Source organism: Schistocerca cancellata, chromosome 2 (genome assembly GCF_023864275.1).
Source record: "Schistocerca cancellata isolate TAMUIC-IGC-003103 chromosome 2, iqSchCanc2.1, whole genome shotgun sequence".
In the NCBI taxonomy this organism is placed as follows: domain Eukaryota; kingdom Metazoa; phylum Arthropoda; class Insecta; order Orthoptera; family Acrididae; genus Schistocerca; species Schistocerca cancellata.
Window position 1 is genome coordinate 507,436,249 of NC_064627.1, and position 26,320 is coordinate 507,462,568.

Consider the following 26,320-nt stretch of genomic DNA (forward strand, 5'->3'; position numbering starts at 1 on the left):
TTTTTGTTTTCTAAGATGCTAATCTTATTGCTTAATTTAGTCAGTAAACAACCCCAGAGTGTGGCTTGGTTGATAAGTGTCAGACTATATAAATCCAAAGATCTGTGGTTCAATTCTTAGTTGGTCCTAGGAATTTTTCTGTCACTTGTCACTTCATTCACCTCTGCCAATGATTATTAATTTGAAAAATTATTTTACACATATACCTCCTCAGTGTCATATAATCTAGATTCCAACTTCTGACCTAATGAATCTGTTTCTTTGTAACTTCATATCTATTTTTACTCTGCATATTACTGGTCTAAGACCATTTAAAACTCTAAAGTGACCTTAACATCATGCAAAAAATTCATTATTCTTTCATAAAATGTGATTTTTAGCTCCAATTGATCCTTGCCAAGTCCATTTTCCTTTTGTTTTCTTCTTGAAAAAAAGTGCTTATTGGAAAATTCTCTTAACATGCAAACTCCGGTATTTACATTATCATGTCAGAAGTTTTCCATTGTTCTTTAGTTTTACCACTACTTTTGCATTAAAAGCCTGCAATTTAATCTTCTAGTGCAATTTGCTGTCATTTATCAGCTCCTGTAAGAATTAAAAGTAATCTGTGATCTCATCGTAATATAAGCTTATTGGAGCATTGACTTGGAAAGATTTCTGTCTAATATATTTGGTGTATTTTGGAAACAAGTCTTGCTATTCTATCCGAGATCCTGTCTGTACCTTTAATGTTGTTCTTAATTTTTATGTTTATAATAAAACCTACACTTTTGAATTCCTGTGTGCTGTGGTCCCCTGTTGTGAAAAGTATGCTCATGTAAGAAATGTGGTACCAGTGGGAGTGCATACGTATTAAATGGTACATGGAGTGTGGTAGACAGATCCTTACTTTATTTGCTGGGCAGAGTTACATTGTACTCTTTACCAGTCAGAGGTTTGACACATACTAAACCGTCAAGGATATTATTGTTCACTGTACTGCACAGGACAGAGATGTTATTTTTTAAGTCAGAGGTGATGTATAGTTGCTTTGTCACCAAGGAACCTCTCCCCAACCCCTTTCACCCATAGTGTGGAACACAGGTGAAGAGGAAGTATTGCGAGGAAGTGAGGTGTCAGCGTTGATCTGTGATGCCAGAGATCTCATAGTCTCTTGAGGTGGGCAGGAGGCTGGAGGGTGTGCCCATAGTGGGAAGTAGCCATTCCGTGTGGCAGCTAGACAGGAATGTTCAAGGAGAACTTTGCTGATAACTCCAATGAATGGGTATTGATAATGACGGCGTAATAACAAACCGTGGACGAGGTCAGGAAGCAGGTAATAGTGACACAGGAAGTCTTGTCCTGGGGCCGGCTTGACCGTCTTGATGACAAGGAAGGTCCAGTGCATGTGACTCTCCACCCCCAAGTCCATAGTGATTGAGGTGGTGTTGGCAACTGCGATGACAGTGTTGTTTGTGGCACGTAATTGGAGTGATGATGGCAAGAGATTAGTTTGCACTTGAGATGGCAGAAGGATGCTGACAGTGCCCATACCAACAAGGAAGTAGATTGGCGTCAGACAGCCTTAAACAAATAAGCGTGAGCTGCCAGAAGGACGATGTGAGGTGGCAGACTTGTGCAGGTGCAGTTGATTAAGGCGTTCTGTGGTTGTAGAGTGGTGTAGTACACATATGGCAGGCCACTGTGCTTTGTTTGGGTAGGCACAAACACTCTGCAGTGTTTAGTCTCCTGTCCGAATCTGCTATGGAACCAACAGTATCGCTTGGCCGTCAAAGGTGCGGAGGTGGGTGGCATTGTTCTTTGAAGTTGCATCTGTGTCTAAAAAGTGCTATGGGGCAGTGGGCTGGGGAGATGAGCACATTTGCTGTATTGTTCAGCGATTGTTGTCTGTCGGCACTGTGAAGGTTGCATGGAGTGGTGGTGAGAAGAGGCTTGGTCCTTATCGGCCAGATTCAGCTGAGTTCGGAAGTGTTTCAGCTGCGCAAAATGGAGGCAGTGATGGCGGCTGGCAGCAAGTGGGGGGGGGATCTCTGGCCAGCTCGGCAGTAATCGATTAGCCGCAGCACCTCATAGCTGAGCAGGGCGATGGCCTTGCTGCCATCGGAATAGCTGTTGATGAGAGTATGATACTGCACCAGAGTATGAATTCGCTCTGCGGGGTGAAGTCTGGCATCAAGGGGTAATCCTTGTGCAAGACATTGTGGTCTGGATGTGTGTGGGAAGTTTCAATACCCACTGTGTCCAGAGCATGTGATCACATATAGCATAGGATCAGTCTGTGTCCATAGGCATTGCCATAGAGAGGATTGCAGGCTGTCTCTGATGGTTTCTTTATGCATGGTTTCTTCATGCATGTGTAGATGCTGTTCCAGGCAGTGTAGAGGCGATGGAGCAGCAAAGCCTTAGTCATCTTGTGCTTGTGGCTGGGTACTGCCAGGAGTAGGTTGCAGATTATGTTCTAGTCATTGTTGAGGTGGCTGAGTAAGATCATAAATATTGCATTGGGATCAACGATCCCATGGGCAGGCATCATGCACTCGAATAGAGCGAACCATACTGCTGGGAGGTCAGTACGGAATGGGGACAGCTTAAAACGAGGCCGGATGGTGTGGAGACTGTCCATTCCTGTTCCTGTCTGGCAGCAACACTGAAACACATGATGTGGATGGCATGGACATCTTGTCATATGGAGCATAGACTGTGGGCGATGTACCATACTGATGATGCAGTTGCAGGAGCACGGTGTTGTGTGGCTCAACAACCAATGCTGCTGGCAGGGGATGTATAATGCCCAGTCAATCTAACAGATGCATTCCATCTCTGTGAGTGGCGTACAAGAGGTTAAATGTGTGCGGAGCAGCTGACGCATATGTGACGTCAGACGTTGGGTGGCACAATGTAGATGGAACCTGAAGGGGTTAATGTTGCAAAAGTTCAGGTGTGCAGAGCATGTTACCACTGTATGGAGAATACACCTGAGAGGTGTGAGAGGCATTGTGTGTAGCTGTGATTAGGTTAAACACAGTAAGTGTCGCGAGAGGTGCAGCTGGAACAAGCGTGATGTCACTGCTCAGTGCACTGGGATCGCATTTGAGCAGAATGAACATTGCAGAAATAGTTGTGACATAATACTGAGACACCGTGGTGGGATTGGCCATTGTAATTTGCTGTCTGTACATCGAAGCAGTAGACGAGATAATGGCAAAATTATTTGACAGAATCCACTGTTGATATGTTGGAAAGGTGCTGTTAAGAACTTCCGTATAGCATTGTTGCTGGAGAATATCACTCTAGAAGACACTGGCAAGGTTTGGAAGTCTGTGGGTTGGCACGGTAGCTGGAACAGAGGGGAAACTAAGCGTACATGAGATAACAGTTGTAAGATAAACAGGGCGCCATTATTCGATACTCCATGCAGCATTGATTCTGTCTAAATCACTGCGCTGAAGTTCCTCTAGTCCAGGTCGAATGTTACCTTGTATATTGTCACATGCAATGTTCGTATCACATCGTGGCACTGTATGAGAAATATCCTCAACACCATCATTGATAAGGTGAGGTGATGCGGCAAACAGTGGCAGCATTTTTGAGTACCCAACTGCCATGGCAGATTTGCACAAAATCACTAAGTGGTGTGGTAGACGGAGTCACCACTGTAAGGACTGTGGTTCCAGTGTGAGTCCATATGTAATAAATGGTTCATAGAGTGTGGTAAACAGATACTTACTTTATTTGCTTGACGGGATTACATCTTGGTCTACACCTATCAGAGGTTTGACACACACTACATCATCACAGATATTATTGTTCAGTCTACGGCACAGCACAACGATGTTTATTTTGCCAGCCAGAGGTGATGTATTGTTGCTATGTTTTGACACTCTCATTTAAATTCTGTTCAATTTTCATTTCCTTGCAGCTCCTCTAATAGTAAAATTATATTCCATTGGTATTACTTGGTACCTCTTCCGAATCCACTCACCAGTCTTCAGATTCATAATTTATGTCATTTTTTGCTCCTAAATACTAAGTAATAGAAGCACTTAGGTTTCAATGTTGATATTACCTACTTAGACAAACATGTTGGAAAAGCGGATATGCTGAGTCACAGATAGAGAGTGTGGCCGCAGTTGCCAGAGACTGCAGTCATGTGTGTATGAGTTGAATTTGTGTGTGTGTGTGTGTGTGTGTGTGTTTATTTTTGATCAAGGCCTTACTGGCCAAAAGCTTATTTGTGGCAGTCTTTTTGTTGTGCCTGTCTGCTACTCAGCATCTCTGCTATATGGTGAGCAGCAAGTTTCATAATATTGTTACATCCCATCCTGGATTTTCCACTATTTGTTTCATGTTGCAAAATGTGAACACAGAGATAGCTGGATGTGGCCTGTGGCCTGAAGCCATTGTCTGCCTTCCCTCAATCCACTACTTGTAATATGATGGGTAGTCATAAACATTTAATTATTACCTCAAAAACATGAATCTGCTAACCTAGAACGTATTGATGGGTACTCCTTTCCTGTACACTTACATTTACATTTGCATACATATTCTCCAAGTCACCGTATGATGCATGATGGAGGCCACCATGTACCACTGCTAGTCATTTCCTTCCCGTTCCACTTGCAAATACAGTGAGGGAAAAACTACTGTCCATATGCATCCATATCCGCCCTAATTTCTTGTATCTTATTGCCAAGGTCCTTATACAAAATGTATGTTGTGGCAATAGCGTTGTTCTGCAATCAGTTTCAAATATTGCCTGTTTAAATTTTTTCGGTAGCGTTTATCGAAAAGAATGTCGCCTTCCTCCCAGGGATTTCCATTTGAGTTCCCTAAGAATCCCTGTTATACTTGCATATTGTTTGAACCTGCCGGTAGAAAATCTAGCAGCCCACCTCTGAATTGCTTTGATGTCTTCCTTCAATCCAGCCAGGTGTGGATCTCAAACACTCGAACAGAACTCAAGAATAGGTCTCACTAGCAACTATATGCAGTCTCCCTTCAAATGACACACACTTTCCTAAAATCTCCCAATAAACCAAAGTTGATGATTTGGCTTCAAATATTGATTTGCAGTGTTATGCCCTAACAATTAAACAACATGACTGTGTCAAGCAGGATCCTACTAATGCTGTATCTGAACATTGCAGGTTTGTTTTTCCTACTCATCTGCATTAACTCACATTTTTCTCATTTTTGATTGATACATTTTTCTCAATAATGGATGACTTGATGGAGACCTTGGTTGAAGAAGTCTGCATTTTGGTTCTTCAGGAAACATTCCACATTGAAAATCACACCACTGTCATTCTGAAAATTCCTTCAGTGCAATGTCTCCTTCATCCCAAGAGAGGGAAGAAGTCACTGGATTCTGTTTCAGCAGAATATGAATAGTGAAGCAAAATTTGATATCCCAAAGAATTTGCTTGTGTAACTGTGCTCTATGTGGAATGAGCTGCCACATTGTCACAGAGCAAAAACACCCGTTGTAACGCATCAGCGACTGTCTTCAAATCCTGGTCGATGACAGCGTCTGTTTCCTGGCCTCTTGGGGATGGGAACTGTTCTCATGCTTGGAGAGAAATGGGTGCTCCTTGCTTAAGCTGGCTAACGGGTGTGGTCCGGTCTGACTGGGTTGCTTTCAAGGGGGACTGTTTCGCACAGAATGGCTGCTGTTTCCCAGTATCCTTTGTGAACAAAGTACTGAAGTTGCTGGGAAACAGCACTGGTTTACGGTAATGGGTACTACTACGAGCATTAGCAGGAAATGGCCAGTAGCCTACTTACTTTCTGCTCTGGATGCTGATTGGCCAAAAGTCCATTTGAAAAGAATGTCATGGAGCTGTGAGCAGGTGGCTAATTTGAAGAGTCGGACTGTGGCCCTGGAAGGATTCAGGGTGTGAATTTGAGCCCTCTGGAGCAGAGATGTGGGGAGGTGTATTTGGTAAGTTTATAGTCACGGATCAGTAAGATGGAGTGAATGGAAAGTTTAGAAATTGTTCAAAAGTGCATTTCTTTTCATGCACATGGGAAGCGTCTTAACCTATTCCTGTTTTCGAGGTGGGTGTTGATGTTTAGTGAGCATACACAGACTGTTTAGGAAGAGGCTGACTTACCGAGTATCGAACAACTGTCTAGGTGGAGGCATTGGTGAACAAATGAGGTGAACTAGGCAAGGAAATTAGAAGAAAATAAACTGTGTTTTGTTTCAATGGAAATATGAACTGTGGAATTCTTGTGTAAGTCCTTATCCTCTTGAAATTTAGACTGTGATCCTGTGTAGTTTACGGAGGAGATGGTAGGAACCGGTTGGTGGCAGTGCAGAGGTTGATTGCATTGTTTGTTGTCCAGTTCAGTGGTCGGACTTGGGAATCTTTTTAGAGTAGTTATATTGCTGCAAGATATGGACTAGTGGTATAGAGAAAGTGACTAATTTAACCTGGTCTCTTGAGTCAAAGCGAGACTGGTGGCCCTTATTTACCATGATAGCTTATGTGTAGCAGGGCATAGAAATTATTCAGGTCTGGCAATAAATGTTTCAGAGAGAGTCTTCGGAGCAATATGACGTGTGATTTGTCTCGTGCACTGCGTGGCAGTAAGAGATTGTTGACCATGACCATGACTGTAAGGGGACTTCACCAGATTCTGCAAAAGCTCCAAGACATTGGATGAGGAGAAACATTTCACTTGTTGACCAATGCACAGAATTTTTCCAGCCAGAGACATTGACAATTTGCTGTCAATGTTGTGCCAGCCTGAATCCTCCTCAGTGATCCCACCTAGTGATAGGAATTTCCAGCAAGTTTGCAGTGATTATTATCAGTGGTACATGTGTCCAAATGTGCACTCCAAACACGGGGCTGCTTCTTGCTTAATGTATTCAGTGAAAATGTATGTGGATCACAAATATCGTGGTTGTGTCAGTGACCTATGGGTTCTTATGTCTTGACAAATGATTTTTCAGTAATGAGCATTTTTATTTTCTTTGTGATACAGGTATGCTCAGCTTTTAATAGATGACTTGACAGCAGCAGATTCCATTATTGAATGACTATGTAGGCTTCATTTTAATTTAGTTTCTTATAAATATATCCAATTTGGGTTTTTACCTGCTCACTTCATAGGCATTTGGTTACCAATAATATGGTGGACCGGCAGATCTCTTAAATTTTAGGCTCTTGAAGTGTTTGTTTACAGTGCTTCTGAGACTAGAATTGATCTCACAGTGATGTAAATTTAATCCATTATTCCAAAAAATTTAAAGGTGCAGAACAGATTTATTTTGGCTTTTTACTTTGGAGAAATATGTTTTGTGTGTTTTCGTGTTATTTACTTTGCACTGATTGACCCTGATGTACTGTTCCTAAATTTATATTCTAATATTTAAATCAGTTATTTCTTGTTGCTTAGGAGAGTTGTAAGTTTTTTTTTGTGTTTATTTCTGTGTCAGGTTGGTGTTTCTTGTGGAGGGCTGCAAAGTTATATTCATATCATGTTAGATGGTTGAGTATTTTTTTTATTTACTAATTTATGTTACTTTATGAGAAATGATTGCATTTTTGAACCAGTAGACGGTAGCAGCCAATTACATGGTGTTGATTTTTTTTCCTGGCATATAGACAACTATGTTTAAGAAGTACTGTAACTGTTACCTTTTAAATTGTTCTGTCTTTATTTAATTTTTTAAGATCAAGTATTGGAAACACTGTTTTGTGTAACATAGGACTGTACGTCAAGTACTGTTCTCAAACAGCGGTTGAGAAGTGTATATATGGCGTGGATAAACAACATCTATCTTGCTATTGTTCCTTCATGTTACATGTATGTTTTGGTTCCAAGATTTTCATTATCCTAGTTAACAATAATGTCACCTGTTACTGAAAAATGAGAAGCTCTGTAGTGGTTCATTTCTGGGCCGCAACAGTTGGTGAATGATGTTCGTTATTGCAGGCGAAGTGTGTTTCTTGGTGTCTGGGATCAGGAATTGTTGTTATGCATGGAGCAAAGTGAGCGGTCTTTGCTTAATCTGGCTGATGGATATGGCTTAGCCTGACTGGGAGGTTTTCAAAGGCAAGTGTTTCATGCAAAATGGCTGCCATTTCCTAGTACCCTTTGGGAATAAACTATTGAAAGTGTCATCAGGCAGCAGCAGTTTATAGTAGTAGGTAGTACTATGAGCATTACTATTAGCAGGAAATGACCTACAGCAGTGCTGTTCTGGAGGTTGATTGGCCAAAACTTGTGCATTTGGAAAGCATGTTGTGGTACTGTGAGCAGCTGGCGAAATTGAGGAGTCGGTTTGTGGCCCTGGTAGGATGCAGGAGGCAAGTTTCATCCGTCTGGAGTGGAGGGGGTGTGGAAGTGTATTTTTAGAAGTTTGTATTCATGTATCAGTAAGGTTGTTCTCTATGTATAGAAAGTTCAGAAAGTGTTTGGAAGGTTTTCCCTTTTGCACGCATGGAAAGCAACTTATTGCCTAGTTTTTGGTGGGTGTTAATGTTTAGTGAGCATACATAGACTGCTTAGGATGAGGCTGCCTAGCAGTGTGTGGAGCAACTGGCTTGGTGAGGAATATTAGAAAACAATGGAAATGCCTGAATGGAAGTTTGATCTGTGGAGTTCTTGTGTATGTCCGTATCATCTTCAGCTGTAGGTTGTGAACCTGTGTAGTTTTGGTTTGGAAGTCTTTTGTGAATAGGGGTATAGTGGAAATGACTAATTTAACCTGATCTCTCAGGTCAAAGGAAGGCTGGTATCCATTATTTACCTTGATAACACGTGTAGCAGGACCTAGAAATTACCCAGGCCCACCAATGAACATATCAGCAGGTGTCTACGTAGCAATACTGGACATGATTAGTCTCATGCACCACACAATGCTAACAATTCGTATACTTCGGCCTTGGCTTTGAGTGGGCTTCACGAGACGCTGTAGAATCTTTAAGACAAAGAAACAGGAGGAACGTTTCACCAATGGGCAGTTTCACGTGAGGTTTTGTCTCGCTGGCCTCCAATGACCTCCTCAGGAGATTTTGGTAGTATGCTCCTGTGACAGTTTGCCCCCTTACGAGCACGATCTGTTACCGCCACATAATCAATATTCTGAAAAATACTTGGCATCACCTCGCCTGATTGTGGTTGCTTCATTACTAGTATTGACAATGATGAATCCTCGTTTCCAGTGTTTGCATTGCTCCTTGGTCTTGTGGCCATAGCGATACACCAGTACTCATCCACAGTGATTAAGTGGCTAAAGAAGTCGTCTGGATTGGCCTAACATTTTCACTGCTGCATCAGTTCAGAAGGCATTTTGAATGGTCATGAGCAATCGGGAAACCCATCTGAAGACCTTTGTCCTATTTAAAATGTTGTGTAAGATGTTAAAAACTAATTCAGGACTGATTTTCACATTTTCTCATATCAGTTATGGTGCACTGGTCTTTAACCACCAGTGCCTCCTTTTACTTGAAATTCCTGGTTCTTCACAAAGGGATGATCTGCCAGTTCAGTTTGTCACTCAAACTTGTTTGATCACACTGGAAGCATCCGTATCACTTAACCACTATGGCATATAATGCTGCATTATTCCCATACAGTTCTAGTGCATCATTTTCAACACTATGGTACTGTGGCACAGGACTATGTACCAGGACCAGTCACATATACCTGCAAGCAACCAAAATATTAACTACATATTATTTTTTTAGTTGAAACTTTATGCCATGTTTTCCATTGAACCAAAATACTAAAATTGCATGAACTCTCACTTGTCAGTGAGTCTTCTACAATCCTGTAAAGGACACAAAGCATTGGGTGACATGTGTGAACAGTTGTAAACCATGCCAAAGCAATGCTGACAACAGTGTCAGCTCAGATCTCAATGTTTCTTAGCGTCAGAGCCTGAGGTCAACGTGAGCAGTTTGCTTGTTAACCGTGTGCGCAGAGTCCTCAAGTCTCCAGTCAGTATCATCATTTGGCAGTCACTCGGTCTGTCCTTGTATTCTTAATACATTGACACCAGAGTGGAGCAGTCTTTGACTTACCACATTGAATGCAGGTTGGTGAGCAGCCCATATATATTTGCTCACCTTAAAGTGATTCATCAAGATTTTTACTGTATGGGTAATAGGAGTTGTGTGGCTTTATTGGGTTCTATCCTAGTTCCTGTCCTTTAGTGCGCACACAGTGTAATTAAAAGCTTCCTCCCTCCCTCTTCATTCTTCACAGATTTTCTCTTTGTAGTATACCATTTACACAGGGTGAGCAAAATAAAACTGGCCTGGAAAAAAATTATAATAAGACTGACATGGGTTTGACCCTTGTTAATGAACATCACAGAAGATGCTGGAAATGGCCACCATACTGTGCTGTGCTTAATTTGTCAAATTGTGAGACACATGTAGCAGCTCTGCATGAGGGATACCAGCAGTTGCATTTTCAATGTTGTTGTAGCTCTTCAAGTGTGTGAGGATGACTTGAGTACAACTGAGCCTTCAATTTGCCCCACAGGTAAAAATCACAGAGAGAGAGATCATTGATAGAGGTGGCCAAGAGATTGTGCTGCCTCTGCTGATTGTCTTCTTCTTACTTCACACACTCATGACAAGGTTGTTAAGGCAGTGTGAGCTGTTGTTATGTTATGCTGAAAATCATATCCATACAATTATTGGTCTTCTGTGAGTTGACCCACATTTGGATTAAACAGTTTCTGGACAAACTAGTTAGCATTAACTGTTTGGTGAAAGAATTGTTTTACGATTTGAACACCAGACATTGCACAGTAAACGCCAATCTTGAGCCTGTGGATTGGCTGTTTATTGTTCTTATGAGGATTTCATGATGCATATTGGCACATGTTTTATGACTTCACGTATTCTGTCAGGCTGAACCAGGCCTCATCTAAAGAAATGAAAAACTGAGGATCCACAAGTCACAATTCTGCTTTATGCAGAAACCACCAGAGAATTCAGCAGGCAAAAGTTCATCTGTATGCTTTAACTAGTGCACGACAATACGAGTTATAAGGAGGTCGTTTTTGATACTGCCTTGATACGACACCCTCTTTATTCCCACTTGTACAGATAAACGGTGTTGAGATTTCATTGAATTTTGTTGCAGGCTTTTTTTCACTCAGGCAATGTTTTTTGGTGTTTGAACCCTTTTCAGATAGTTGCAGTTTTTATTTGCTACAGAGCCTGTTTCTTGCCAGTTTACCACGAAGTTTTGCATTGCAAACTGGATGTTCTGCAAAAACAGATTAACACATGTGCTTTGCATAAATGCCACCAGTTAACATGTGCAATTTTACTGTGGGCACTGTTTGTGCTGATTCAGTAGTCAGTAAACTTATCTGCTCCATTCATTCATTCATTTAAACATAATGACACAACGAAGTGCTCGTTACAGTGTATGTGGGAGATGAGCATGCGCAGACATGTGCCAGCAGACAGTTGGTGCATTGAAATTGCATTTCCAGCATTTTCTGTGATGGACAGTTTTCTTGTTCATTAACAAGAAGAGTCACAAGGATCTAATTTATGGCAGTCTTATAAATACTGTATGGGCCAGTTTTATTTTGCCCACTCTGTCATACCATTAATAAGTATAAAGTAACTTGCTCATGTAAATAATAGAGGGAATAAAGTTTGTTTGTGTGTGTGTGTGTGTGTGTGAGAGAGAGAGAGAGAGAGAGAGAGAGAGAGATGTCACTTATTCAGTTGCTCATGAGCAATTGAATTAGTGATAGTAACATGTAGTGTCCTTTTTTTGCTTCTGTGACTGAATGCACACCATAACACATACTCCATCAGACATTGTAAGTGTTGAGAAGCCACACTGATCCATGACTGCCAATTTACCAAATGACGATTAATGGAATAAAATCGAACACCGGCAGCTGACCTTTCAATGTTATTTATTATACAGGGTGTTCATTTTAACTGAAGACGTTGAAATATCTCAAACTATACATCAGATAAAAAAAATTATAATTCAATTTTTTTCGTCTCAGGGGGGGACATTCAACAATAGCACACTGGACCCTCCGCCCCACCGTTCCACCCTGTGCGCATGTGACAGAAAGCAACTTTGAAATCTTCAATGGGACCCCCCCCCCCCCCCCTTTTAATAGCAGATTACAACTCTGCAGCAGAATCTACATACATTTTGTCTGAAACATTTTCTTCTTTTCGCCACAGATGTCTCTGTAATTGGAGGAATGGAAAGAGACATACCATCATTATTTACAGCATGATACTCAATGGCCCTTGAATATCCAGTTGCATGTGGGACACCACCTCCTTGCTGCCGGGGTAGGACAGGCCGGTATTTCATAATTTCTAATTGGAAACCCCATTTGCAATGTTGTGCTACATGTTGTGCTACATATGGTTGACAGCTTTCTTGCAGTCTTCAGAGCTTCATTATTTGGTGCTTCAGTCACAGATAGAATAAAGTTATTATTATTCTGGCAACGTAAAATTCAACCTTGGCCCATATCATTTCCGTTGGGTTGATATTGCAGTAATAAGGTAGTATCCTAGTGACAGTATACCCATATGGTTTGCTCAGCTGTTTTATAAATAGAGAACCATGGTTTACAGAGAGATACTAGGTTCACAAGCTACATCTTTTTAAGATTATCACTTAGTTTGGCATTGTGACCCTGATGCCATGATAGGAACATCGTCAATAACAATAGAGAGGTAAGAAATATTGGTTGGTCGGTTGGTCGGTTGGTTGGTTTGGAGGATGGGACCAAACAGCAAGGTCATCAGTCCCATCAGATTGGGTAAGCATGGGGAAGGAAGTCAGCTGTGTTCTTTCAAAGGAAACATCCCGGCATTTGCCTGAAGCAATTTAGGGAAGTCACACGAAACCTAAATCAGGATGGTTGGATGCAGGTTTGAATCGCTTACTTCCCAAATGCAGGTCAAGAACAAGTGTTAGCAGTTTTCCCAATTTTGGTATTAGCTGGTCTATGAATACTTGGTAAGTGCATTATGAATCATTTGTTCGTGATAATCTCCTGACTTCTTTGATTTGAATTATAAGACAGAGTTTCAGAGAAAATCTTGTGATGTGCATACATGCGTGCAAGCCAAAGGATAACTCTATCTCCCTTGCAGTTATTCCTTCAGTTGTGTCATCTGTTCAGGCTTGCTTGACTATGTGGCTAGAAGTCACTCAGTTTGATCAAACCACACATTTGTGTTGATAATTACCTGAACACAGACCTGTCTTAAAACAGGCATAACCACACAGCTATATTCTCTCTCTCCATAAAAAGCTTACAGACCTTGGAGTGACCCTAGTGGAACACCATGTTTTGCAGGTCTGTAAATAATGATTTATCTTCAGAATGGCCTGTCTCCTAAAGGGAAGTCGATAATTAGCTGAGTATCAGATGTTCCATTCTGTGATGATAATCATGAACATGATAATGTGTCATATCTTAAACAAAAGAATCTGTTCTGGTATTTCCTTCATCAGTACAATGTTTTTTCTCCAGAATTTGCAGACTCAATAATTTTCCAATTCCTTCTCTTTTCTAAAAATTGAAGTAGGCAGCTAAAGTGCATACTACTCCTGTCGGATAAATAGTATAGAACATTAGATGGATCCTTGTGGAGTCCCATATGTGATCTCCCCCCATGACAGAACAATCTCACCTGCTTACATTGGTTGAATTATTTAGTGCAACTTTCTGCATTCTTCTGAATTATCAAGCCCCATCATTCCGGCCTGAGACCAGTCAGTTGGGTCCGATAGACTGCTGTAGCATTCTCAGCCAGTGGTGTAATTTGGATTTGATAAGGAGAGATGTGGGGTCAGAACACTATCCTTCTGGCCATTGGCAGTTTTGCAAACCTGGGAGCCGCTACTTCTCATTCAGATAGCTTCTCAGTTGGCATCACAAGGTTATGTAGACCCCATTCCAGCCCTCCTACCAAGGAAAAATCTTTGGCAGTACTGGGAACTCAATCTGGGTCCTCTGCCTGGCAGTCAGCCATGTTGACTATTCAGCTACAGAAGCAGACATTCTTTTGATTTCATATGATGATAAGCATTGGTTGGCTCTACTGTAAATTTCATGAACCCTCTGTTTATCTGGGCAGATCTTATAATTCACACAGTGGAAGGCCTTCATTTTCCACATTTTCATATGGTGATTTTTAAGTTTTTATTTCCAGATAAAATTTACAGTTTAGAAAATAGTTACACAATTTGATGATCGTATCATCACCATCCAGTGAATGTTATTCTGTTTAATCGAAGACTGCATGTGTCACATAGACATGTGGTGTGTTGTTGACGCAATTGTGAGACAAGAAGATTATGTGTGGTAACATATTACTTGTGTAACAGAGAAGAAACATTGCTGTATGCTGCCACCGTGCATCACGTATCTGCCAAATATATATCTTATGGGCATATTACAAATGCAATCTAAGACATATATAGAATGAAGGTTATCTGGTGGGGTGGTGGTCGTGTCAATATCGACGATGGCACTGCCATCAATACACAGAATCAACTTAGCTAAGGAGCGACTGACACAGTGTGTTGACTATATTTTATTTGTGTATTAATATTTGTACTAGGTAACATGCACAATAACCAGTGTAAGAATAATTTGTTGTTAGTATAAAAAAATAAATCCACAAAAATAAAATAGAACATTTTTATACGTGTTTGGCTATGTAATGATGTGTCAGTGCTTATGGTCTATGCCATAAGCAACCAACGGAGCTGAGGTAGAATACTGTTCATGATGTTCACCTTACTTTGCTGAGGGATCAGTGCTATTGTTTGTAAGTAATGCTTAGAGGCCTAAGTGTTAAATGGTTCAAATGGCTCTGAGCACCATGCGACATAACTTCTGAGGTCATCAATTGCCTAGAACTTAGAACTAATTAAACCTAACTAACCTAAGGACATCACACACATCAATGCCTGAGGCAGGATTCGAACCTTCGGCCGTAGCAGTCGCTTGGCTCCAGACTGTAGCGCCTAGAACCGCGTGGCCACTCCAGCCGGCTCCTAAGTGTTATTTTGGAGGAAGTTGCACTCCGTCTGGGTCTAATTAGGCAACATCCAGGACTGTTGTATTCTTCTCAGGTTACTTAAGAGCCATAATTTGTAGTTAGCTGTCATCAGTGGATAACCATTATGAAGCAGTTCTTCAGTGTTTTGTCTCTCACAGTAATGATTGAATGTTTGAAAGACATTGCAGTGGAGTATGCCAATTCATTATGCAACTCCTTGTTCAAACATTTCTTGCTGTAAAGTTACAAGGAACAAATGGTTTATGCTTGAAATGATCATTTGAGGCACGTCGACAGACTTTACAGTACACAAGCTGCATTGTCCCATTCACGATTCTAGGCAATGCTCTCTACTGAACTTTTTAAACATAAAGTACAAAACTTGTTATGACTGGTTTATGTCATAGAGATGGTATAAAATATTGATAAAGAAACTAAACTTGACATTTACTATTAGCCACAGTAATTATTATTTATTTGAAAAGGTGATTGTTTTGTAAAACAGTGTGTACATTTTCTGCCCAACTACTGTTCTGTGAAAGAGGAGATCCTTGAGAAATGAGAGACCTTTTTGAACAACAGACGTTTTTCTATTTCTTTCATTAACACTCAGTTTATACAGCTATTATAACAAAATTATTATAGGACTTTGTCTCATTAATTTTCCCAATAATTTCATGTCTTAAATTATACTTTTCTGTTTCAGATTTGCAGGGATCAGTTTGTTGCACTGCACTCTCAGGCAATTCTTGAATCTTTATCAAGATATTTGGTGGAAAAATATAGTTATCCTACCAGGTATAGATATGTTTTGTGTTACATCCTTCTCTCTTTTTCATAATTTTTTTTGTTTTGTTGGTTTATAACAACTATTTTCTCTATTATTGTCTTTAAATATTATTCCACCTGCTTGTTATGTTAATTTAGGCTTAAAAATCATACCCTCTCCATACCCATATGAGTTCGTAACACACATCATCTTATTCCTCATGTATTGCTAACTGGTCCCATGTTTACAATATGCTTTAACCCTCCAGAGGATGTGTTGCCTTTTTCTAACATGAGCGGGTTTGTGGCATATTATGTACACAGGTAAAGAATAGCTGTCTTTATGTAATAAAGGTAAACGTGTATTATCAAAATAATGGTTTTATTAAACAATGATAAAATAGCTTACACTGGGTGTATACGACCTGGGACAACCGGGAGATCTGGGAAAAACCAGGGAATTTTTTCATCCAGGAGGAAACCGGGAAAAACCCGGGAATATTTTAGAATTCCGTGAATTTTTCATTGTTTTAGTTTTCAGTTACATTTTTGTAATTTTGATTGGTAAGAACCGATGCTCTAAAAAACAAAGGATAGTACTGTATCTCGCTATCGCAGAATAATATTGCAGCAATAAAACATGAACGAGAGAAAAAATAAAACTCAAATTGCAAAGGAAATGCGTGTATACAACAAAGCACAGAACACATACAAGTGTCTGCCAACAGCAAAATGTGTCAATGGCTTTAGAAAGATTATGCAATGCTTTGTAACAAAAAATTGCCTCCGATGAGCGTGATGTCACAACTGTTTACCTGAGATTCATTTGAGCAGTTGCGAATGCGCTCTTGCCATGCGCTTTTGAGTTGTGTATGAATAGTGCCTTCACCTGCTTCTGGATACAGAAGTGTGACTGTTAGCTGTACAAGCAGTAGCAGCAAACTGCCAGATGCTTCCCGGAAAAATTTTACTAGTGCGCCCAAGCTGCCAGATGTAACCATGCACAGCAGGCCTGGATCTAGGGGTCGGAAGGGGGGGGGTGTTTGATATTGGTACTTCCTGAATTATATTTTGTCGTGTTATAAAAAATGACCATTTGTGCCAAAGCAGTCTCATTAATTTGATGTATGTTATAAGGGCTGCAATATTACAAAGGCCTATTCATTTTATCTGGCACACAGTGACAAAATTGACGAAATCAGATTGAGAAACCACAAGAGTCATGGGTACTATTTGTATTGACAGCTTTTCAGTATTAGATAACAACATTTCAATTTTTCATGTAGCAAAACATTTGACGAACTTTGATGAGGTAATAGATTCTTTCGCAAAAGGAAAGCACACCATGTACGGTTGTAGCAAGATAGAGAGAAAAAATAGCTAGGACCTGAGGATTGAAGAAATGTATACTGTCTTGCATGTTTCTTGCCTTTACTGTTTTTATGTATCCTATATTTAATTTTATGTCACACAAAACAGCAAGTTATTAGCTAATAGGTAATAAAGAGTGCAAATTTTCTGAAGAGTTCTTGTTCTCCCGGTTACAAATCGTGCCATCCAGAACTTATTGTGAGGTTTTTATTTAAGAGGGGTAGGATGTCAAACTTGTCCTGAATATAGTTTGATGGCATCTATTACAAAATATACACGTTTGAATTCCACAGAACGAAATTCAGTGACATGCAATGGAATAATACTGTGTGAAGAGGCATGGCGCTGCACTTTGGCACACCTAAGACAAAATAACATCTCTTACATGTCCTCGAATATATATGTTTTATCTATCAGACTCTTCAGAAAGATGTGTGCTACAAAATGAACATATTTGTGAGTAGTCCTATGTCAAACACTCACAGGAGGGGGTAGGGGCACTATCTAGTACTGTCCCAGTTCGGAAATATCGTAAATCTGGGGCTGATGCACAGAGCAATCTAAGCTGTAGTGGGGAGGTGGGTCATCCCCACCTGACCTGTGTTTACATTTAGTAATTTTGCTGTTTCCTCTTTGTTTACTGCTCTCACGTGAAATAAAAACAGAACATATTTCTGTGGCCTGTAGCTATCTAGTGAATTAAAATACATTCACATAATTTCAGAAGGCTAAAATGTGTTGTTAGCATTAATCAACTTGCAGGACAATGAAGTATTTTTGTTGGTTTGCTACATAAATTTGGCTTTTATTAATCTTTTCCACTGAGGCATCAATTTATTTGAAACAAAGTGTTTAATTCAACACTATTGGCTAGTTTCAACTGTTCGCAGCATTTCAAGTGCACGTTTTCAGTTTCTGGTACCTATGACGTTATGCCATTTATTTGATTGCTAATTATCTTGTAGACTACTGTTTCTATATGGGATTGTGCTGCTAGCTTGAAATCAGGGGAATTTTCTTGCATGGATCGTACATTTTTTGTTGCCTATCTCGCTGTTTATTTTACATTACTGCTGCTCAATTGAACATAAGACGACACGACTTAGCATGAGAAAATGTACATCCCGTAAAGCACGCTGAAAAGCCTACTTCATTGTCGAGGCCTACTTCATTGGGAATCTGGACATACGAATGTGCACTTTAAGCCAGATCATGCATTTTAGTTGGTTTACAAAATTCTGATGCTTTTGGTGTAGCCTATGATGTCTTATTTCTTTTATGACATAATATAAGATCTATTAATGTTTTACACATATGAACGTATGGACTTCCCGCGTCATCGTAGCTACCCAAGCCCAATGATGCCTATCTGACGCTCTGACAACTGCTGGAACAAACCTGTTTCTAGTAGCTTGCAGGAAAATATTGCGAATGGTGGTTTGAAAAGCATTACTTTCAAAGTAAATTTCCTTTTACGCAAGATGAATTATTTGCGACAATGTACAATGAATTTCTTAAATCAGAGTGTTTGACTCTCATTTAAAAATCAACTCTATGATGACGAGCCAGTTAGAAGAATTTCGAGCCCAGAAGATTAGACATTTATGTACACGCGCAAAAAAGATCAACATTATTTGTGAAAGCTTAGCTTCTCTTGCATCTTATTAATCTTCAAGGCCAATATTATATGTGAAAGCTTTGCTGTTCTTGTAGCAACACTATCTATATTAATTTAAACCGTAATTTTTCCTATTGATGTGTTCACACTACTTGACAGTGATGTTGCTATTGGCTGACTGCATCACGTGTCCTATGCTCTGAATATCAACTGTCATCGGCCGGTGAGATCACGTGAGATGAGCTATGACTGGCTTACAAAGGGCATCACAATCTCGATTTCGATGCTTCAGAAAGTAGCATGCGGTGTTGAGCGGAATTCAAATTTAAATAATATGAAAATATGCAGCATATATGTTACTGCATATCAAAGATCTTTCCAAAATGTGTTTTTTTTCCCGTGAGTTTAATTTTCTAAAGTTCTTGGACATTCTACACCACTGTATAAAACCATAACCATTCAAAGGATTGATAAGTTTTACAGTTCCGATGGAAAGTATACTGTCACATAACATGGAAAAAGTGTATTTTCACCCGGAAGAAAGTGTGTCTAACCGAGAAATCCGGGAAAAATCCGGGAATTTTTTTTGCTTGTCAACGTATACACCATGTTACATTATATGAGCTAAATCACTGTTTAATTAAACAATAATAAAATAAACTTTCATTACATCATTCTGATGCAGCATACAGGTGTTACCCCATGGTAATGACACACTCAAAGTGTTAAACAGTACAGTTGCATCAAATTGCAGCCAATCATTTATTTTATTGCTAATTATCTTGTAGACTACTGCTTCTATATGGGATTGTGCTGCTAGCTTGAAATCAGGGGAATTTTCTTGCATGGATCATACATTTTTTGTTGCCTATCTCGCTGTTTATTTTACATTACTGTTGCTCAATTGAACATAAGATGACACGACTTAGCATTTTGTTAGCTGAAGCAATAATGAAGGAATAGATATGGGCTCACAATTTTAAAACAACAGTTGAATAGTACAAGACAATGTTATTTGTGGTTGGCGCACTTTATATGTAGTCGCGCCTGCTCAAGAGTTAATAAAATCAATAAAGTATACACTTAACATAATTCTGAGAGCCAAAGTCCAGACAGATGACAATCAAGATAAATAGAATAAAAGAAACTTCATGTACAGTAAACAGGGGTAAAGCTAAGGGCAGTATCAACTTACTTCATCAAAATATCAGGGAAATAAAAAATAAAGTAGATGAGCTATTAGTGTGTTTAGATGATCTCAAAAATAAGATTGAGATTGATATACTCTGTCTGTCTGAACACCATGTAACTGTGGGCATGGATAGTGTCTGTATAAGTGGGTATAATTTAGCATCTTACATTTGTAGATCTAGGGTGGATAAAGGAGGAGTTGCTATTTTCATAAAACAAGGGTATAAATGCAGAACTGTAGAAGTAAGCAAATTTTGTGTTGATCAGCACTTTGAGGTTTGTGCATGTGAACTTCAGCTTGATAATGTGGTATTGATATTAGCAACAGTGTACATGTCCCCATTAGGAGACTGGGAGCTGTTCATAAAAAAGTTTGACTCCCTATTACGCTGTCTGTCAGACAAAAAGAAGAAGTTATTAATCTGTGGTAATTTCAATGTAAACTTTCTAAGTAAGTCTGGTAGGAAAAGTGTTATTAACAACATATAACTTAGAATCAGTGATCAATTTACCTACACATACAGCTCAGGACAGTAGCACACTATTAGATATTGTATTTCTAGAGAAAGAGGATGTAAAACAAACACACACTTTCCCTGTGGTAAATGGATTGTCAGACTATAATGCACAACTGATTAACTTACAAAACCTAACAGGGTGTACAGTTCAGAAACAATTAAGTTAAAGTGTGAGGTCGCTCAACCCGGTATCTATACAGCACTTCAGAGAAAGCTTCAGAAATATTAATTGGGGAGATGTATATAATGAGCCAAATGCTAATGATAAGTGCAAAATATTTCTTGATAATTTTATATCTCTCTTTGAACATTGTTTCCCAAAAAAATTACTAAGTGTAACACCACACACTTTTTCAAAGAAACCTTGGATTACTACAGGTATTAAAGTGTCTTCAGAAAGAAAAAGAAAACTGTATGAGACAGCAAGAACTAGTAAAGATCCAGAAGTAGTTTTACACTATAAAAATTATTGTAACATACTGAGAAAAGTTGTAAGGAAATCAAGAAATATGTATGTTAGAGAAGAAATTAACAACTCCAGCAATAAAATAAAATCAATATGGAATAATGTTGTTAGAAGGGAGACCGGAAAAGTAACCACTGGGGTGGGTAGTATTACTCTTAAAGAGAACGAGACCATCCTAACCAACAGTACACAAGTAGATAATGTATTTAACAATCATTTCTTAAGTTTAGGAGAAAAAATTGGTGAGAAAAGTTCCAAAGAAAGAGCTAGGCAGTACATGGAAGAGTCTGTGTTGAAAAAATTTAGTCAGATTAAGTTTCACCTAACAACCTCTTGTGAAATAAGTAAAATTATGAAATCTCTGAAAAATAAATGTTCTGTTGGAGTAGATGACATCTCTAATAAGATATTAAAACAAAGTGGAGCAATTACAGCTGAAGTTCTGAGTCACATATGTAATGCATCACTAACTCAAGGTATTTTCCCAGACAGGTTAAAATATGCCATTGTCAGGCCTCTCTACAAAAAGGGGGACACCACAGACGTCAATAATTATCGGCCATTATCCTTGCTTACAACATTCTCAGAAATCTTGGAGAAAGTAATGTACTCAAGAGTGGTTAGCCAACAGTAAGGGATACTTAGTAAATCACAGTTCGGATTTCAAAAATGCTGTTCCACTGAGACAGCAATATACAATTTCACTGTCCACATAATAGAGTCTTTAAATAGTAAAATGTCACCAATAGGAATTTTCTGTGACTTGTCCAAAGCATTTGATTGTGTGAACCATGACATTATGTTACAGAAATTACAATCCTATGGTATAAATGGAATAGCATATGAGTGGTTTAAGTCATACCTACAGAACAGGAAGCAAATAGTTTCCTTATATGGGTCAAGTGACTTAAATAAGTTTGCCACTTCATTTAACTGGGATGAAATTACATTAGGTGTTCCACAGGGTTCAATCATGGGTCCCCTCCTGTTCTTGATATATGTGAATGACCTCCCTTCCTATCTGAAACAGGAAGCTGAACTGACACTGTTTGCTGATGATACAAGCATCATTATTAGTCCAGTAAAAGAAAACCCAATTAAAAATGATACAAATAAGGTCTTTGGAAAAGTCATTAATTGGTATTCTGCAAATGGGCTTGCTCTAAACTTTGAAAAAATCACAGTACATCCAATTTTCTGCTGTAAAAAGTACAGTTCCTTCAATAAATATAACACATCAACGGAAGTCATTAGACAGGGCAGAGCATACTAAGTTTTTGGGTGTACATATAGATGAGAATCGTAATTGGAGAATTCATATTTTGGATCTCTTAAAGCGATTAGGTTCAGCAACTTTTGCGATCAGAATAATTGCCAATTTTGAGGATACAGAAATTAGTAAGCTAACATACTTTGCATACTTTCACTCTCTGATGTCATATGGAATAATATTTTCGGGTAACTCGACATTTAGACAAAAAGTATTCACTGCTGAAAAGATAGTGCTTAGAATAATGTGTGGGGTTCATAGTCGCACATCTTGTAGGCATCTTTTTAAAAGATTGGGAATTCTTACAACAGCCTCACAACACATCTACTCACTGATGAAATTTGTTCTCAACAACATGGACCAGTTTAAAAACAACAGTGATATTCATGATTATAATACCAGAAAAAAGAAAGACTTACTCTATTCTTTGCTCAACCTATCTTTGGCACAGAAAAGGGTAAAATATGCTTCTGCAAAAATTTTCGACAAATTACCAGATGAAATAAGGTGTCTGCAGACAGCAGTAATAGCTTCAAAAATAAATTGAAATCATATCTCCTTGACAACTCCTTCTTTTACATATATGAATTCTTGAATGGGAATAAATAAATCTACAAATATAGTATATGCATTTTGTGCCACTTAAGGGAATGGGGTAAATAATAGGAATATTAATCTTTAAATATTAAAAAAATTTGTTTCATATGTCCATTTCTTGTTCACTTGACACGTTCCACATCATAACGGCTACCATACCGTGCGATTGATCAATGGAACACGCAACCAACCAACTACCTACCTACCTATTAGGGACATCATAAATTGCATGCAGAGATACACAACTCCATACCAGAGAGATTTCATTTAAATTTCAATTTAAACATTTCACTCCAACACTTCCCCTAAATGTATATAGTGATATTTATAGTAACAAAAGCATTCCAATTAATGATTTAAAATATTCAAACTGAAGACATGGTACTGGTTTGGTGAGAATACCTGCAGCTTCCTCATTGCTTGGTACACATTTGATGGCTAACTGACCTTCTTGAATTTTCTCAAGGATGTAGTGCACGCGAACATCAATGTGCTTCAATCTCCAGTGAAGTTCAGGGTTTTTGGCCAATGTGATGGCACTTGCATTATCAACAGGGAGAACATGGATACACTCCAGTTGTGAAATTTCTTCAAAGAGTTTGAATAGCTATATTACTTCTCTTTCCTCTTCACTAGCAGCCTCATGTTCCTGAGTTGTTAACAATGATATGCATTGTTGTCACTTACTTGTGCAGGTAACTGCTCTTCAACAAAATCTTGCAGACACTCCACTGAGAATGGAGTTGCTGGATCACTGGCACAATCAATATCAGTATATCTCAAGTCGTCCATTCACATGGAACCTTTGACTTACTTTTGAATCCTTAGTACCAAAGACCAGCGATGTTCTTGAAGATTCTGTAAAAATTTTGATGCACAGCTTAATGCAAATGTTACATCAGGCCTTTTTCCAATAGCTAAATACATAATACAGTTAATTACTTCTCCATATGGGAGAGTTCAGTGGTTTATCTTTGGTCACCTCATGTGGATGTAGATATTGCCTGATTAGATTTGCCACAGGTTTTGCATTTGTCATGTTAAACTATCAAAGTATGCCTTTAGCATAACTTCCTTGATTGGTCTTTACTGATCCATTCTCTTGACATATTAACATTAATGTTTAAAAAATAACTTACTGGCTTACCAGTAACCTTAAACACATCTTGAATTTCCCTTTAATTCATCATCGGCATACAGACCAACCTTCAGTTTGTCATTATTCTTGCCGATAGAACAAGCAGGGATCTGCCTTATTTCTAAAAGGCCAAGATTCACTGGGAAGTCCATGGTCCATTGAGTCCAGCACCTCGACCATTGCTTTAGTCCATACAAACTTTCATGATGCTTGCACATCCAATCACTCCATCATTAAATCCCTTAGGCTGGTGGTATATCTCTCTTCTTTTAGTAATCCATCCAAGAAAGTGGATATTACATTAAACTGTGCCAAATGATGGTGCTCACTAGCAACAGCTCTCAAAATTGCTTGAATTGTATTGTATCTAACTAGTACTGCTTCATAGCGATCAGTTTTTCCACACTTCATTCCATAAACCCAGTAATTGGGGTTATGACCTGGTGGCAGAGGTTCCAAAGTTCACATAGCATTTCTTCCTTAATGAAAGAGTACATTGTCCGTTGTAGGCTGTACTGTGCTTCATTAAAATCGTACTATTAGCTAATTTCGGCCATGAGCCATCATCAAGCACATTTGCTATGTCATGTGTTTTGTATCGTGCTCACATACATAAAACCAGAAGTCATACTCCATCGTAACAGACTCTTAAGTGCTGCAGTCTGACAGGCTTGATAATGGCACACGGCCAAAATTAGCTAATAGCACAATTTTAATAAAGTGCAGTATGACCAGTGGCTATGGGTCCCCATGAAAACAAAATCTTCACTTTCTTCACTGATTGTGTTTCTCCAATGTTCATGGCCTGTTGACGTAATAGCCTCTGTATAATTCTTAGTCTTGTTTTTGTTTCAGCCAGCATTATTTCAATAAGACTTTCTGTTTTTCCAATTCAGTCCACACTCAAAAGCCTCAATGCCACTGGAATACCAAGAAAGGTTCCTGGTTTTCCTTTTAGATCCCATTTTCTTCACCTTTCCTTCCCAATATGAACAAAACACTTCATCCCAAAAACATGAAACTTATTTAGACATATTGTATTCTCAGTGCTGTACCATTCAGGCAGCTCATACCAGCTCTATTTAACACATAAACAGCCATCTTTCTGCCCTCAAAAGCTTAGCCAAATCCTGAGATAGCAAGATGATTTGACCTAGTTCCACAACAGTTATGTTGGTTCTCTCAGCACATATGTTCTGCTCTGGAGAGTAAGAATTTAGGATGATGAGTTGTATGCCACTTAATCTTACATTTCAGTATTGTCAACTTCCCATCTGCCCCCATATTGAAATGCTTTTGGTGGGTCTCCACAAATTATTCACAGCACTCAGCATTTCCTCAATCTTCTCTGCAGTTTCAGACTTCTGCTTGAGAAAATAAACTGTGTGTCGTGTTAAAAAAAATCACAAGTAAAGTACAGAAAGTATTCATCTCCTCCCAGGGATTTAAATTTCCTAGGTCCGCACAGGTCAGCGTGAATCACTTCTCCAGGTTGTCTAGCACACAGCTGTCATTAGTGAAAACAGATACAGTCCTACTTACCCTTAACACATGCCTCACAAAATTCTTTACCAAAGTATTCACTGTCATTGTCTTGTTGTTGTTGTTGTTGGTGGTGGTGGTGGTGGTGGTGGTGGTGGTAGTGGTGGTGGTGGTTTTTTTATGTGATGTTTGTTCTGATGACCCAAGCATTCCCACCAAATTTATAGAGATTCCTTCGATGAAAGGTTTACTGCAGGACTATGAGGATGAATAATGTTCTCACTTGAATCAATATCTTCAACAAATTGCCAATTCTTATGCCATATGCTTTTACAATGCCATTGTTTCAGAACTCATACTTGTCTTTCGACGAGTAAATGTCTAATCCCTTATCCATAGCAGTAATATAGAAAAGACATTTCTTCATCCATGTGGAATGTATAAAACATTGTCCATATGGCGTAACTTTCACTCTCCACCAGTAAAATCTCTGAAGTAAATAGTACTTCTCTGGTGTGTTCTTAGTCGAATCATTCCCCATACACATCTGCAGGGGTTTTGCAAACTTGTAATGATGGGTACCACTCAATTTTTCTTAGCGGTATGATTTGTCACTCCACAATCAACGATTCACAAGTCCTTGTCCAATTCGATGCTCATTACTCCACCAATGAAAGCTTTGTCAAACATTTCACTTTTATATTGTTTATTGACACTTTTTGTGTTTTTGTTTCATATTTGGGTACAGTTAATATGGTCAAATCCACCATAAAAGAATCACTTAAGCTTCTTTTCGTTTGTTGATTTTCGTGTTAGTTAGATTTAATCCTGCCAGAGGCACCATCTGCATTTCT

At 39.0% G+C, this 26,320-nt stretch overlaps 1 protein-coding gene across 1 annotated transcript in view; it reads left to right on the plus strand.

The window, feature by feature from the left end:
* Window positions 1-26,320, plus strand: part of LOC126162051 (DNA-directed RNA polymerase, mitochondrial) — a 310,992-nt gene that overhangs the window by 278,128 nt on the left and 6,544 nt on the right. Inside the window, exon 23 of the mRNA XM_049918295.1 lies at window positions 15,754-15,845. Within this exon, the coding sequence (XP_049774252.1) occupies window positions 15,754-15,845 (92 nt within the window). The remainder of the gene's footprint in view (window positions 1-15,753; window positions 15,846-26,320) is intronic.